General features: G+C 32.4%; 1 protein-coding gene across 2 annotated transcripts; it reads right to left on the bottom strand.

Moving 5' to 3' along the window:
- Nucleotides 1-796: 796 nt before the first annotated feature.
- LOC113404700 (CD63 antigen-like) lies at nt 797-17773 on the bottom strand. 2 transcript variants are annotated; one of them, XM_026645661.2, is made up of 6 exons: nt 17667-17773; nt 17364-17471; nt 16635-16826; nt 5993-6163; nt 2056-2280; nt 797-1391 (listed from the first exon to the last, which is right to left on the bottom strand). In XM_026645661.2, the coding sequence occupies exons 2-6, from the start codon at nt 17427-17429 to the stop codon at nt 1326-1328; spliced, it is 720 nt and encodes a 239-aa protein (XP_026501446.1). In that variant the 5' UTR covers nt 17430-17471; nt 17667-17773; the 3' UTR covers nt 797-1325. The 2 variants fall into 2 exon arrangements, with proteins under 2 accessions (XP_026501446.1, XP_064071634.1); XM_064215564.1 differs by lacking the exon at nt 17667-17773 and having other exon boundaries at nt 17364-17489.
- Nucleotides 17774-18070: the final 297 nt, after the last annotated feature.

Below are 18070 nucleotides of genomic sequence, written 5' to 3'. Positions count from 1 at the left end.
TGTAAATATATTTGATGTTGAAGACTGACAACTTTAAGATGGAATAAAAGTTCTAGCGTGATTCAGTAACAACGAGCGAAATAGAACTTTCGAAGATAACATGAAAATGTAGGCTGTTTCAATAATGACTATATTTAAAATCTCACCACCGTCAGCGTTAAATTTTTAGAGAACTTGAAATACGTGTTTATTTAGTCGAAAATCCATGCAACTTATTATGACCTTCAAAACAAACCTATGATTTTCTATTTCTCTTATTTCAAAATGTGCCTACATATTAAGGCTCCCTGAGTACGAAGTCGGGCTGCAAGTTAGTGCAGACAAATAAAAATCGCAGATGAGCTGCACCAGAGCGGCGATTTGATTACGTGGTAATGCTGAGCCCATCAGCATTTTCGTCCTACTACGCCTCCCTCTTGTACTAAATTAATCAGTAATTTACAATCTCCACTAAAACAATTTATTTACAAAATGTTCCCGTGTATACAAGGCTAGCACAGCTCGTGGGATTTTTATTTATCCACATCAAGTTGCAGCTCCGCTCAGGCATCATGTATGATGTTTACCCCTTTTTGGAGGTATTCAGTTTAATTACCGGTTTTTTACAGACTTTCAGTTACATACTAGTCGTTGATGGATCGTCACGGATTTACCACAATGAGGAATAATTTGTAGGTAATATTTAATTATTTTCCTATGTATTCATAGTGGGGTTGAATCAACACGACCATATTTAACTGTTTCAGTATGGCTACACTTATTTAAAGTTTAATAATAGAATAATTAAAACAATAACTACCACCATATACAGATTTATTAATGTTAATATAAATACTAAGAAAAACTTCTAATATACTTTGCTCCAAAATTTGTTTATAAGATGCAAAATTTGATACAAAATAAATCAAAACTGTTGCATCTCATAAACCTCCTCCAATACAAACATCGTGCACGAATCTACGTAGAAGAGACAGTAGAATACATTTACTAAATTCTAAATATTTAAATTTAAAACATTAAATATCATACGAAGTGCATGTGATGAAATTGATTTGGCATTTGAAACCGTTACTATTCGAAAATCAGTCTTCTATCCTGAGCACACTTGTGTGATATTTGTGCCTCACGCCTTCTAAACTGATAATAATGAAGTATACAAGTCTTGAGATATTTCTCTATTGAAATATAAAATTAAATGTACAAATAAAAAAAATAACAAAATATTGTAATATTAGACTTTCACTTAATCACAACATGTTATGAACAGATCAATTAATACATAAATTATTATGGAATCGCTATAAAACTGATGACGCCGAACTTATCTAGACGGTCTCGTACTGGCTGCGGATCGAGCGAGCGAGACAGCATGCGAATATGACTCCGAGCAGCTGAAACAAGCCATCACGTAAATTAACAGATAATACATTTATTTTTATTACGAAATAATACTTTTTTTGAATATGAAACTTTATTCATTGTTGGCAAAAATAAAGACTAGTTGACAGAAATAATGTATAGGTTTTTGTTACTGGTAACTAAGTGTTTAATCGGTCGTATGTAAAATTATGCATACTTCACAGCTGAGCATAAAAATTGATTATTTACGTTTTTTACTAATTTAATATTGCGATTTATCGAATAATCATATGATTATAGTATTTAATTAAATAAAATCTTTTATCATGTAAGAACCACATAAACCTTTCGAATACTGGATTTATTTTTATCGTTGAAAGGATCGCGCAGAATATTCGATATTCTATTAGTTGTAATCTACTATAAAAATAAGTCGCTTTTGGTTTATTATTGGAACAAAGATAAAGAATCACAAGGTATTATTGTGAGATTGGCAAATTCAACGAGAAAGTCACATTAGGTCGTGAGATGTACATAAGTCAGACAAAATCTTAACGCTACTTGTTTGATTGCCAAAAATAAATATCTGAGAACCGGCGAAAGAAAGTCAGCTGTTTTTTAAATTTCTAATTAAACAATTATCGGTGTAAGATTACTCGATTTGACCTGATTTTAATTGTACATGAAGATACTCACTTGCACAAATGCAATTCCAAGTCCAACTCCACCCAGCACGAGCGCGAGATCTTTCATGTAGTTGAGGATCAGGTCGAGGCAGCCCTTCTTGTGGATGCTGGGGGAGTCCGGAGTGCATTCGATGGTTATGTTGTTTGTGATCTCCTGTCCCGCGCAGCAGGTGGCGGGGATAGGTTGTCCGCTCGCCTTCCAGTCCGACACGCCGTAGATACCGCAACATTGCATCTGTTGAGTTTAAAAATATGTGTACAATGTATAATTTAGTATAAATTAAATCCGGAACACTGTTACTGTGTTACGCTTATTGCATTAACACAGTGTATACTTTCTTAATTTTACCCTCTACTAGTCAATTGTCTTGTGTGTGAATTTGCGATGTACCCTAAAAGGTAACCTTTAGATGTTAATTCTCATATAAGTAAATCGTTATATGATTTGGACATAAATGAACTTTTAAGCTTCATTAAAGTAGTACAGTTACAAGTCCCACTCTAAGTGTTCAGAGTTCTCCTTTCCGGATACGGAGTTTATCTACTACTGATTCGTGGACAGTACACCACTGCATTGTAAAATACACGTCTATTATTTGATTCAGGCAACTGTCCCCAAGTTTTTCATCATCGCCAAGAACGAGGTTACTAACGAATTATTGATGTAAAAACTCAGAGACAGAACCATCTTGACTATCAAAGTGAAATATATGACTGTTAATTTGCATTATACTATATCTCAGTGACAGTGGAGTAGTACACTCAAGGCTTCCAAAGACTTTGATAAAAACAATTGACTGTTAAAGAATTGATGTTTAAATGATTCATTACCATGATAATACATTAGTTAAATTTTCAGATTCACTACATTTTTCCAAAGTGATAAATAATTTCAATTAATATTGATTACAAAATAAATCATATGAAGTATTTTTTCAACGGAATATTTTTTTGTTATATAATAGATTTATAATAGTTAACACTAGATTTACCAGCTATTTAAATATACCTATTTCTAATAAAACCAGTCAAAATGACTGATGTATGAGAAAGAATGCTTATTATGATTTCCAGTCTTTATTCACTCTTAAAAAATAACAAAAAAAAGTTGAATAATATTAATTGTAATAGATAAATGGATAGACATTGTTAAATAACTAAACACTTAATTGTTTACAGTTTGTCGCTCACAATTTCTACATATGTAGATTTTGCTGTGTGTACACTTTCCGCATACACTTTTTTTGCATTTATTGCAAATATTTGTAGTCTTATTGTTATTGCAATATCCTATTTGACACCATTTGCGCACAGGAACCGTGCCACTTGTAGTTGGTATATCAGCTTCGTATGGTTTTTGCCTTGAAGTCTGATATTCTGAAGCAAGTTCTTCTGCTAATCGGAACAGAAAGTCTTTTCATGAGATATTTTCTCCTGTTGTGTTTTTGTACAATATCCAACTATTTATTCCGGCTAAATCTAAAATATTGAAAAACACTTGAAGTGATCACCTTCTCGAACATGATTTCACTGTATATTTTCGTGCCATTTGATCAGTGACATCGACGCCAAAGTTAGTTCTATTATAAAACGATAGTTTCAGGTAATTTCTTAGCAGCTTTATCAATTTTGATGTGTTTATGTTTTGTACTTAGTATAAGTACTTTTTTATCTGGTTTGCTCTTGTAAACAGTAAGTGTGCATCCATTGGATTTGTACAACAACGTTGGGATACGTGCCATGCTGTCTTTTTTCAGTTTGCAAGTTTTCAGCAATTCCCTCAAAGCAACGAAGTATTTTTAGATCTTAATTTTAACGCCAAAGGAATACTTGTAAAATAATTATCAGTTGTTACTGTTCTACCCTTCATGGTATACGGTGCAACAAGTTTCATTACGACAAATTCACTTAGGGGGGTTGATGCATTTCGAGTCTAGTGTTTTCCTAAATACGGAAAGCCATTTACCACATATTTCGTTTCTACATCAGATGCCAACCAAAATTTTATGCCAAATTTGTGGGGTTTGTCTGGCATATACTGAGTAAATCTGCATCTGGTCTTTGATGGAAAAAGTTGCTCATCGACGGTAATATAAGGTCCCGGTTTGAAGCAATTTTGACTGTTTTCAATAAATTTATTTCAAACTGCTGAGACTAAAGCAAACTTGTCTGTTTGCAAACGTTGACTCCTCTGATTTCTTTTGTCGAAACGAATTTATCGCAGAATCTCAGTAAAATCACGTCTACTTACTAAATGATGGTCCCCACTTGTTGTTCCACAAATATTGAAGTCTCAAAGTATTTCCTTCATACACCCCACGTGCGTACAATATTGCAAGAAATGCTTTCAATTTTTCTTGCGTAATTTTCCAGTTTTTCCCCAAAACTCGAGAGGCTTCTAACTCTGTACAAATTCGTTTGTGTTCCAAAATATGGTTGTCAATCAGCAATAGGAACGCACTACTTAGATTCCCGTTTATAATGTTTCTTTTAGCATGTGCTGTTGGTCCGTGTGCATCTTTGAAAGCACTATGAACTGGTAATCTACCAGCAACACCTCCTTCAATTCTCGTCCAAATAGATCCGTCTGAAGCGATTGCAATTTCCTGATTTGGTACGTTATTTCCACCTTCGTCTTCAGAACTGGAAGGAAATCGCATGCATCGTCTCGTACGTTTGTTTGGAATATTTTCGCAATCAGTGTCACTTGACTGATCTATATTGTCTTGATCAGGAATTTCCTCATCACTACTCTCGATAATAGCACTGTTATCATCACTGCCTTGTGGATCAATTTGTCTATCTAACAATTCACCGTCACTATCATATAATTCACTTTCCACATCTGAACATTCCAGAGGTATGCTAGGTGCATTTTCTAAATATGTAGAAACTTTTATTCGTTTTGACATTTTCAGGGGCTGACGATCGTTGTAAAAATATGTTGAAACTAAGACACTTTCCTCGTATGGCTATTTACTGAAGAATATATTTTTGAATATTTCCATATCCACATAAATGTTTCTTACATTTGTCACTGTTCGGGTAAAGATGAATGATAACTTTTGGAGATCGGTTCGACTAAAAATACTCTATTTCGTGTGTTGAACGATGTTCCAAACAAGACTGTTCGTACTTCGTGCATATACGAAGTAATTGCTCATAAAGATTTCGTAAAGATACCGTAATCGCCGTAATCACCTCAAATGCCTATAACGCTACGAAAAAAAGACGCATGGGCACTAAATATATTACAACGATCTCATGATTCTCCCGAAATCATATATTTCTTCATAGAAACATGAACCGGTCATTTTGACTGGTACTGGTATAAATGTTAGTAACAAAAAATATGTTTGTTACTAATATATATAAAGTAACATTAAGTTTATAAAATGAATTCTTTACTTATAGCTACAAAAGTCATAACATCATTTCGGAAAGCAAATGTTATATGTAGTAGGAATTTTGTATTGATATTGCTCGACCAGTCAAAATGACTGGTCTGGTAAATCTAGAGAATGATTCTACAGGAAGTTTGACGCGGTCACACAATGATTTTATTGCACAACATTTCTATGTCAAGGGGAAACTATAACACGCATATTATTACAATAGTTATTTGTGAATCAATTAATTTCTCTTTATTTTGTGTACATTTGGTATCATTGTAACCAAGCCTTTCCAGGGCGGACTCGGTAAGGCCATGAAAGAAATTCGACTGATAAATAATTGGTTTTGCTCATATTTTTAGTTTTTAGAAGTTAGTCCATTTATCCGCTTTTTTCATAATTTAAATTGTTAATTTACTATATTTATACAGAATATACTATAATAAATAAACTAATAAAGAGAGTTCACTCCGGTGTAAAAGGTCCACAAGGTTAAGTCCACTTTCCTAATGTAAGGTCGAATTATGTATGTTGTTTTAAGTAAGTTTAACTCACATCAGTTTGAATAATATCGTAGTTTTTCTTGATATCCGGGTCGGTCGAGTATTGCTGGATCGATGCGTTAAGGGTCCGGACTATGGATGTTTCAAGCTCCGTGTGTTTCACATAACCAGCGATGCCGACCGCCAGCTCAGCTATGAATATCATCAGCAGGAACACTGAAAACTAAAAAGGAGAACGTTGTGAAATTATGCGTTTACATTGGTTACATTTATCGGTAAAAACGGAAACGAAAGAGATCCTATATAAAATTATAAACGAGGAAGCTAGCTCATTACGCTTTGACGTCTTAACTACTTAAACGATCATGATGAAATTATGTGGTGTGAAATGATGGTATTGTCAGAAAAAGACATAGGCTATCTAACACCAATCCAAAGCGGTCTAATTCTAGTAATCCCAATTATATAGTGTTGGCGAGTAACCCTATAGCCTCTAAAAAGGTGTTATGTCATAGTTAATTATATCACATTACATATAATGATTATTATCGAAAATATATATTTTAAATTATTATTTACTTATAAAATTATTGTTGGAATTAGTTGTTGAATAATTTGTTAAACTTTAATTAATATTATTTTATTTGGCATACTATTTCAGACTGGCACAAATACATTTGCATTTTTTTAAAAAGATTGACGAGAAATAATTAGATGATTCCAAATTATTGAGAAATATATTTGTCGGAGAATTATTATCAAGTTTGAATGTATTTTTGTCATCCTGATCTACTGAAATTACAATAGATATTATTGTACGAGTGAGATGGTCCTCCTCTGTAGAATCTACATTCCGAACCGGTGGTAATTTTACGTTTCATACAGTTCTGTAAAATGACAATTCAAAAGTTCGTGTAAAGCGTACTTGAATAAAGTATATTTTGATTTTATCAAGAATATACTATTTTGATTTTATCTACTATGATTTATACTAAAAGTGAATCTTTGTTGAATTATAAAATGAATGGATTTGTGATAAAACAACAAACTAAATTTTAAGTCTAAAGTCGATTGAAATATGTATGTACATCTAAGAAGCAAGTTTTTGATAGATAAATTGCAGCACGGTTGTTATCTATTATGAGGGGACACGGAGCTGCGTATTACTATTTTACGTTACGTCTTATATAAGACGAGATAGCTTATTGGTTAAAATACCTATATCGTAACCTAAGCTCGTAGGTTCATGTGCGTTCAAGCCATAGAATTGTCTTGCGCCTGTTTGGAATTCATCACGTACTCGGTGGTGAAAGAAAATTTGGTGTAAAAAAACTGGCATGTAGCGGAATAAACTCCGAATCTACGACTCGAGAGGAGATGAGCTTATTGCCCAGCAGTCAGGCATTAATTTACTTTTGTGATAAGTTATCTTTCATTTCAACCCAATTTTTTAATTAAACTACAACAAACATTCGAATCTTAATTACACATTCTGCATATACAATGATTTCCAAGAGCGCACTCAATGGGCATACATTATTTTTAAAAGGTGTTCCGTATAATTCTCACAGTAATAGCCTAGTTATAACGGAGCAAACTGCAAAGTCACCTTTCCAAGGTTAGTCTTCAATGAACCGCATCACTCCATTGTTAAGACATTTGCATTTTTTAAATACACACTATGACCGATTTTAATAAATGTCACGATCGAACTCAATAAATAAACTGATATTTTTTTATATAAGTTTACTGGGTTTTTAGCAAAAAAAGTAAACATTGCAAAATATAGGTTAATAAAATACTACACATGTGACAGACGCCATCTTACCGGACACAAGCAGGTTTCCTTGAGACTTCACTTGGTGGTATGGCTTTGTGCAAGCCTGTCTGGGTAGGTATTACCCACTCATTATATATTCTACCGGCAAACAGCAGCACTCAGTATTGTTTTGTTCCGGTTTGAAGGGTGATTTAGCACGGTAACTACAGGCACAAGGGACATCACATCTTGGTACCCAAGGTGGGTAGCGCATTAGCGATGTAAGAAATGGTTAATATGTATTTCTTACAGCCCCATTGTTTAAAGGCGGTGGTGACCACTTACCATCTGGTGACCCATTTGCTCAACCGCCTACCCATATAAAAAAACTTTCTTCACAACCACAAATTGTATTCTTATGATATATTGAATATCTCTTGGCATCGAAAAGCTTTTAATGAAGTATAACACCTCACCTTATTGCCTCCGCTGGTGGCAGGAGGTATGGTTTATTTTGCCCAGATTCCGATGCTCGATTCAACGAGGAAATTATGCATTTTAGCATTTTTGTCATTCCATGCCGTCATGATTTGTACAATAACATTTTTAAATTTTTAGTTGTATATAGTTTATAGGCCTTAACGTTAATAATTCTTATTCAAATACGTTTTTTATATATCATTGAAGCATAATACGGTTAATTTCAGAATTGCGAATAAATATATCTTTATATGTTGATATATTAGTGAACAATTATAGAACAAATAGAATATTTTGATTAATTATGAATTTAATAAACTAAAACCAAAGAGTTTGTTTATGCGAATGATTAAGGAAAATAAAGTCGATATTATACTTAGGGATTTTACAGATAGTAGCTGAATCACAACATCTTTAGTCATAATTATAAACCTTCTTGTTCGTAATAGGTACACAATATTTATACAATTAAATCGATAGCTCGAGTGTCTCATTGCGCATATCGATTATTTTATATCTTACTTGCTTTATAATAATTGTGTAAAAACATATACCTACATATAACACTAAAATCTCGCGGATATTAAGTTTGATTTTAGTTTTAATACAATCAATTTATACTAAGCATTAGCATTAAAAGGTAACCTTTTAGAGTGAAATGTAAATAAATATTTTATCGTTACTTAGCTGTTTTACTATCTAAAGCTTGAGAGAAATCGAGTTAGAAGGATCATAAGCGACGGTAAAAGAGCATAAAATATTAATTATATTAGTTATGTGCATTGATTTATAAACATGTATACGTTGTAGTTATTTATGTTTCAGCTTCAGTACTAGATAGCGAGCATCGTAAACGCGTATCACAAGTGCTTTGAAAATAGCTCTTATCGGAGCACTTGTGGCCGTTCGTTATAAAAACACATACATACATGATACTGTGTATAAATCAAATATGTTATTGAATATCTACCGATTTCATATGTAACTTTTATAAATATATTTTTAAGTTCACTTATGTTTAAAGCTTCAATTAAGAATTATATACGTGTTTTTCGAATAAATTAGCATCGGTTATATGTAACTAACAAAATAAGGTTAATTAAATCTAAAAATTGTCCAGCCCAATGAATATATTTAAACATTAGTAAATATTTCGAGTTTAGATTAATTTCGTATATATTAACGAGTTTTATAATACATTACATTGACAAGAGCGTGTTTTTATTGTCACTGCTCATATAATAATATAACAATGCAACAAACAAACGAGGTTTTAATGTCATTCCATGACGTCACAGTATTTTAAACATAACAGGTTTTTAACTACTAGTTCTCTCTCTCCCTCTATCAAATGTAGGTTTTTGATGTTATTAAAACATGTATCTGGATACGTCCGATATCTCTGACGGATAGACTAAACGTAATACGTACTAACCTTATACAAGTAATTAATCGATTATACCCAACTAATTTCTTAGATGAGAGAGAGACGAGAGCACGATACATTATCAATGAATACAGTTTTACTCTGTCTAGTATTAAATATATATGTTACTAAAAAAAGAATATTCTCGAACGCTAAGCCGTTTTATCGACCGCACTAATACTCATGTGAATTATATATAAAAACCGACCTATTTTCTAAAACGTTATTCTCGAAATATACCTTGACAAACGAACTTGTTCAAATTAAATATACAACTAGTAAAGTTTTTGGGATCGAATATCGGAATGTGAACATACAACTGAAAATAACCCGTAAGACACTCAGCGGCTAATCGTTTTCATCTATTATGTTTGGTTAAAAATAGTATATGTACATTTGAATTTATATATCCCATATCGAAACCAACGAATAATACTCGACTGATTTATCTGTGTGACCTTGTATTGAATAACATATGTGTGTACATATTTTAACATAACCTTTCAATTATGGTAATCACAAAAATGGTGTCGAAGTGCTCATTAGTATAGACCCGTTGATAATGTTCATATATTTCTTTAGACAATTAATTATTCGTCTCCTGAGCTTGCTGTTTTAATCAGGTTATATTTCAATATTTTAACAATCAAGTTGTGCAAGTTTTACCACAATTCTCGTCAGCTGTGATATGACCGGGGTTGAATTTTTAGCGATCGTCATTGTATATAAATATTTCGATCGTTTTTGTCGTTATACTGTAAATATCTCGAATTTCGCCTCAAAGATTGTACGAACAGTAAGCAAAACCAATCGCTCAATAAATATAGTAATTCGGTATTTAATAAGATCGCCTATACGAGAAGCGATAAAGACACACAACACCTTTCGTAAACACACAGAGGCACATCTTCAAATGGACCTATTAACGTCAAATTAAAGAAAAGGAAGCGGCCGTTTAGGAGATGAGACGAGCAACGTGTCAGAGGTCACGGATTCTGATCTTTACAATTGCTCGCGATCTACTTTTAACTGCTAGTAATATTGTTACTTTTACCTTTCGTATGGAAAAACTTTCAGATTACAGATTATTTTTGTGTCTACAACTAAATATATGGTATACTCGTTTCATGTTTGGGCTTGCAAATTAAAATTCATTTGTTCACTGTAGAAGTATTACATAAAATTAATAGCTACAGACAGCGTCAGTGTCTCGAGTTACATTAAAAGCTTGTAAATTTCCCACTGCTGGGCTAGGGCCTCCTCTCCCTTTGAGGAGAAAGTTTTGATCATATTCCACCACGCTGCTCCAATGCGGGTTGGTGGATCACATGGGGCAGAATTTCGTTATAATTAGATATATGCAGGTTTCCTCACGATGTTTTCCTTCACCGCCCAGCATGAGATGCATTATAAACAATCAGTGTGCATATATATCAACTAACGATTTATGATATCCGATTCTAAAAAAGATTCTGATTCAAAAAGAATCGGCGAAAGCAATTCGGGCATATTAAAACAGCTTTTTAACCGGTTATAATGCAACATTTAATTTATAAAATAACGATATTCGTACAGTCCAGTCGTATGTGCCATGTCGTCAAACAGGTTTTAATCGAAATCACTTTAAAGCAGGCCAATTATGATAATGAAGACACCGTGACGTAATATTTACGAAACATATGTATCGTTTGATACATTTAATAGGATTTGAGGCTAGTTAGATATTTAAGAATTTACGCTAAAACTTTTATGCCTTTTATTTACTAGTTTCCACCCTTTAGAAGAAGGGCGGGGATTTTAGGTAGGCTGTGTCACGTCAGGGTATAGGCTAACTCTTTTCTAAAGTTAACGAAAATCCATACTTTCATTTTAAGTTCTGATTTTCATCACACATGCGGACAGCGATAGCCTTGCAAGACATACTCATAGACATGTTAAAATGTAATTAAAGGACATACATACAATCGTACTTTCACATTTAATAAAGTCAAGTGTACACCGACATGTGGTTATTAACGTTTCTACACTTCAAAGAAAAAAAGGGTACAAATGTTTACCCAAGCGATCGAAACTACAGACAAAAGATATAAATACTAATGATTGACTGATTTCCCTCCGTTTCCAATTGACCGTTTCATAGCAGCCATTTACAACGGAGCCATTGAGTCTATATCGTTTTTAAACATATACACAAACATAGGTGCACTTTATACTCCCTCACTCACATAATCCGATGGTACTGTGATCCGACACGATCGGAGAGTTTCAACGCTGGGCTTTACGTAGCATGGAACACGGCCAACTTCCAGAAAACCCCCAACTTCTCTATATTGATCCGATCCAGACACGTCTGATAAAATGTCAAAAGAGTCAGACCGATATATAATATCTATGTTGTGGTCTGTAATGAATCGTTATATGTAATGCTACACGATATATTTCACTACAAGGGAGTTAAATGTCCTTTAGATCTTAAACAATTCATATTCTTCGTCAAGACCAAACGCTTGCATGTTATTTATTAAAATAATACCTTTTGTCTGTGATTTTAAGCTCATCGTCCAAATAAATGGTTAATTTAAATATTTATATGTAAAAATGAATGAATTTTTTTGTTTTTTTCGTATGAGTGCTATGTGACTCATCCGTATGTTGTCTGATAGTAGTGTAAGGATTTCTGGCGCGGTACTTATCAACACTTACATTCAAATAGCTGTTCTGAACTGAGACTTTGATTAAGCGATATAAAAAGACATTACAACGCGTACCTGACATTCGCTAGCACGTACATTATACAAACGTTAAATTTTCTTGTGAAATAAATTAATTTTAAGACAAACCAAGATCAGATCTTATTTTAATTTCAAAATTAAAGTCCTACTTCAATCTTTAAGCACAATAACGTGTTTAAGTTAGAAGGAGTGGGGCAATGAGAAATGTCGCGTGTTTCGTATTGTTTAATAGTTGAATAACGGAAGCCCTAATAATGAACTCTTGTAACTTAACTAATCGGATTTCCGCCGTAAAATCTGTCGTTGAAACAATAATATACATGTGCAAGCTTAAATCTTACATTATGTATAAATATAACACACTTATACCTAAACATTTTTTATTTTTAAGTCATCTCATTATATTATCTCATAATAAAATTAACAAAAGGATATTTAGATTGGAATAAACAGCGTATCGCAATTATCATCCGACGTAGTATTTGTCAATCTTCATCCAACCGATTGAACATAAATTTTCGACACATCTGTGTCAAAGCTGACTTCTATAAAGACTAGCTGGCGTACGCAGAACAAGAGGTGTTCATCAAAGTTACATCTTAATTGGATAAATACTTAAACGCATAGAGGACCATCATTTCATTATATTCATTAAGAAGTTTTAAACTGACAATACTACCTTATACAATAACTCCATAATCCACTTAAATGTCTCTATGCATGACATTTTAATGTACGCATAAACCTGTGGGGTCAGAATTCATTTCATACCGATCAGTTGAATAATTGTCTTCACTCGCACCCCTCGGTTATTGTACTCAAGGTGCTGTGCTAATTGACTACGGTCAATTACTTGCTGTGGCATAATTATATCCATGTCCAGACACCCGAGCGTTATGGTGAGACGCGATATTATATCTAATACTATATAAATATATATGTAATCGCACCGGTATCGCCAGCGGGAATGTAAAATATATATACGTATCTATATGTATTAGTATATTATCAGTGATACCTACATATTTTGTCTTCTTCCAAAAACTTTTTAAAACCAAATTTATTTTTCTTGATGTGTTACAAGGAATTATACTAGGCAGTTGGAACAGGTTGATTTGATACAGCGTCTCCAAAAATGAATATTATGCAAAATATAAATGCGGTAATCCTTTATATAACTAGCTACGCGCCCGGCTTTATACGAGTACAATAATTAAAAGGGTCTATATACAAATTTTAAGTAAATGAACAAACATAAAAAGAAACATTCTTAAATTATCCGGCCAGGAAAGTTGAAATCCTCGGCTTATCTCAACTATAATATGAATGTATTATTCATATAAACCTTCCTCTTGAATCACTCTCTTTATTGATGAAAACCCCATTAAAAACCGTTGCGTAGTTTAAAAGATCCAAAGCGTACAGGAACGGGAAGCGACTTTGTTTTATAATATGTAGACATAGAGATAAGACGGAGACTTACTCTAAATTATCTGTCTTCAAGTTTAACCTCTGCCTTAAATAGTGAGTCATGCCGGACATTTTCACATAATCATTCAAGACAAAAAAAGTGTGTAATTAACCTAATTCCTCTCTTTTATCTGGTTACAATCTGAGTACACAGACAGACATTTAGGACATTAATTTTACACGCTACTTATAGATTAGATAATAATAATTAAAAAAGGAGGAAGCTTCCGAAAAGCGGATACTTACTTTTGATCTTAGATTTGATATATCATTAATCATACCTTAAATTAATATTGTCGGACTATCGTCGAAAGGATATTTGGTTATATTTTCCGATAAAACGAAATTCGAAAGTAGTTCTTTTAGGCCGAGCAAGAATAAAGCTTCGTATACCGAAAAAAGTTTGACCGAAGGATTAATTAATCCTAAAATTATAATATGTATCTTAATGAATTGCACATCACTGGATGGAGATTTGCTTTTAAATGTTTTGATACTATTGTTTTTTATTTCGCTAAGCTATACTAAAGCTGATCTAGTCAGTTTACGATGAAATTAAATAAAAAAACCTGTCATAGGTTTCGAAATTTGTAAAAATCTGTTGAATAAACGAGAAGTTTCGCTAGTTATTTATTATTTCATGTACTTCGATCGTGTCTCAGCTTTTTTTCCTTACATATACAGTAGAATCCGCTTATAATGACTCCGCCTATATTGACCAACCGTTTATTGTGACGTACTTACACCATGAAGTTTGGTTCTCATATAAAATTATTTGTAAATAAGTCGGATATAATGACTTTCCTTATAGTGACAGTTCGCTTATTATGATCCATTTTTAATAAATTGTGTCCGGTTATAGTGACCGACATGATTCTTTACACCTTCGGCAATGTTCCCGGCGACGTTCGGCACCTGGCTCATTGTTTTTAATCTGAGTAAGTAATTGTCACTCAAAGGTCGTCTGCAGATTTGATCATAGCAATATTGAAAATGATATTTTGACCATGGCTATGTCTTCTATACACAATAGTATTAGAGACTGTTATTACAAAAAATTGAAAAAAACAAAAACAGACAAAAGTTACAGATTACTTACATTAAAATATGAAAAATATAGTACATACATACACGTTTCGTATGTACTTATTACGTGCAAAATACATATGTATAATATGTATATATATATATTTTATAATACGTTTTGTATGACGTCCGGTTACTATGACGTGTTTGTCAATTCCCTTCGATGTTATTATAAACGGATTCCACTGTATATATAATAATTATACTGTGGTTTAGTGTTTAATCAATTGTTTGACCATTTGAACAGCTCAACGAGTATAAATATTAGTGTTTTGTTCGAATAGTAGAAACATTTCCGGTTTCCGCTATGATAGTGAGATAGCAAAAGCAGAGACTGGACTTCAAAAAGAACCAATAACATTATAATTATTACGCAATATTGCTGGACTCCATTATCTAAATACGCGTTAGTTTTCGAATGATCAATTAGTTATTTATTTTCATGCGTTAATTAATAATTAATGAGTAATTCTCATTTCAGTAACAATAATGAGGGTATTAATAAACTGTGATTATCTCAATTTTATTTTACGACACGGCGCAGGTAAACTATGACAGTTTTTATAATGACTTTGAAACAAATTATTTTTAGTATTAAGTACTGTCCGCTAAGTGGATAATATTATTTTTATTTAAAATACTACGAGGTAAACAAACGGTCAGTCTACCCACATATATGAGTCATGATGGGTTACGTACAGATAAACTCTAGATAGTTTTTACGACCTAGCACTTATGTACATATACATGTATCACAATAATCGATCCCACGACCGTAACCACTGAAGCCAAAGAGATCGATGCGCCACTAGGTCTTCATCAATTATATTGCATGTTGTATTACCGCGTTACACGAAACATGACTACGACGTTTTTTAAATTATATTCGTTACTTTGACATAGGAGAAAGGTATTGCGTTCCTACAGACCAGCAGTGTGATTCTGTAAGAATTCACTTCGTATCTCACTCATGTAATGTTGACAGTTGACTTAGCGAGATACGTCATCTTGATACGTGTATCCTCAATTATTATAGTCAATGTCACATATTACATTCTGAGATTTCACGCGTGGTCTGCGGTGATTTTCGAGTTTCATGTTACGGAATACCTCGATAGAGTAGAGTCAAGTACATAAGTGAGTTGGTGTATTAGAAAGTTAAATCAACTTGGACCATAAGGGTGGTCGAGTATTGTTAATTTTAATATGATTTACGACTCCTACCTATGAAAATCTTCACTATTTTTATATAAAAAGAGACTGGCCGTTACACTTTAAATTAAAATAAAAATTGTCACAAATGATACCAAAAGGTAATAATGAATCAAGATGTGTTATAAATATGTCTCAATGCTTGAATCATTCTACCTATACAATAACCTGAATCAGCGTATTATTCATAATGTTATCAATGTAAAATAAACAAGACTCCCAATGACATTTCAGATGGAATTGTTTACAAGTACTGCATGCAATAAAAACAAGATAATGCCAGTATAGATAATACCGATGATATTGTGCTATGGCTTTGTTCTTCTGAAGCTGTCATAGTAGTTCTTTTTTTATTTCATCATTATTCCAATATATTAATAAAATTGAGTATAATAATGACACATTTCATTGACAGAATTCCTAGTTTTCTTTACTAAGTTGAAAGTGATTATAGTTTGATTAAAAAAGAGTGTTCACATTTGAAGAGAAATAACCAATCAAGTCGATATTAAAAGAAAAAATAACTTACAGTAACAATCATGCAATGGTTCTCCTTAACAGCACCGCAACATCCGAAGAAGGCAACAACAAACACAATCAGGCCAACGATGATCAGAATAACCGGAGCTGATGTGTAGAAACTCTCATCTGTTAGGCTAACATAGGGATGAGCATTGATTTCTGATTTGGCACCAACTATCAGGATTATCAATCCTGTTATCTAAAAACAAAAACAAAACCAGTACAATACTTTATTGAAAGCAGGTCATTTTATTATTACAAGATTAGATTTTGTCATATTTTAAAAATAATAATTTTGCTCCTTTGTCTTTTTTTTTAATTAAATGTTTAAAAAGATTTGATTTTAATTACACAGCTTTGATAAATTGTATTTAATGCATAAAATTTGTGTGGCCTTCGTTTTCAGTTTAAAAAACGTGATGCATCACCATATGTTAGCATCAAAATTCAAAACTGTAATTTACGAATGTCACAAGTGAAATTATTGTCACAAAAAAAAGTTTTTAAAACTCAATTAAATATTAGCTTTAGTAAACATCTCGTAGAAAGGATTTAATACGAAATATGATATTGTGCAATAATTCAGCATAATATTATTTGTTTAAATAACATAAACAAATAGGCATTTCTAACTTCATTAAGATTTAAAGGACACGTCTTAAAATATATTCAGTAAGTTACAAATTTCCATATTGTGTACCTTCAAGTAAAAAAGTTAAGGAAAAATATTACTTACGGCGAATAGCAGATTGAAGGAAAATAACAAGTACTTCACACAAGACATTCCTGCACCAATAGCCATTTTTAAATCACTTTATTTTATTTTCTGATTATAAAAGTTTTTCTGGAACAAAAGAATAGCTTTTACTCCCTTTCGCTGCGCATATTACAAGCCAAAACATCGATTTGCGTTGTTAACTCAGCCAGACGAACTTTCAAGGATAGTAAAATTCGTCAACTACTTTCTTTTGTTACATATTTAAGCGTATATATTTCTATAATAATAAGTTTCAAATTCCGAATAATATTGTAAGCTTACCGCCAAATTAAATTATTATTTTGGATGAAGCAAAGATTTTACAGCCAGCAACCACGAAACTAATACAGGAATTGTCAATGTTACCAGCTTACAACAGTTTTACGTTAGTAAGCAATATTTAGTATGACAACCTTAAGCAATTAAGGTTGCCATATTAAATATTGCTTACTTTTATTTATGTAAATAAAAAATATATTGTTTTTCTTCTTAGCAACGATTGGTAGAAAAATATGTAACCATGTTAAATTTTGATTCAGAATAATATAAAACATAAACTGGGATAATAAAGTTGAAGATTTTTAATATAGATATACGAAATTACGCTGCCCGGCGCTATTTGATAAATTATATTTAAAAAATCAATGAATCCTAAAAAGCGTTTATTTAAAATCATCTTAAGATTA

This window comes from Vanessa tameamea, chromosome 8 (genome assembly GCF_037043105.1).
Source record: "Vanessa tameamea isolate UH-Manoa-2023 chromosome 8, ilVanTame1 primary haplotype, whole genome shotgun sequence".
In the NCBI taxonomy this organism is placed as follows: Eukaryota; Metazoa; Arthropoda; class Insecta; order Lepidoptera; family Nymphalidae; genus Vanessa; species Vanessa tameamea.
Note: the sequence above shows the minus strand (reverse complement) of the source record. Positions and strands in the feature narration are given on the sequence as shown.

Excerpts from the sequence above, each read along its gene's own strand:
- LOC113404700 (XM_026645661.2), bottom strand. The coding sequence starts at position 17,429 with ATGGCTATTGGTGCAGGAATGTCTTGTGTGAAGTACTTGTTATTTTCC. Across the intron at positions 16,827-17,363 it reads CCTTCAATCTGCTATTCGCC|ATAACAGGATTGATAATCCT; the intron begins GTAAGTAATATT and ends TTTTGTTTTTAG. Across the intron at positions 1,392-2,055 it reads TTGGAATTGCATTTGTGCAA|CTGCTCGGAGTCATATTCGC; the intron begins GTGAGTATCTTC and ends GGCTTGTTTCAG.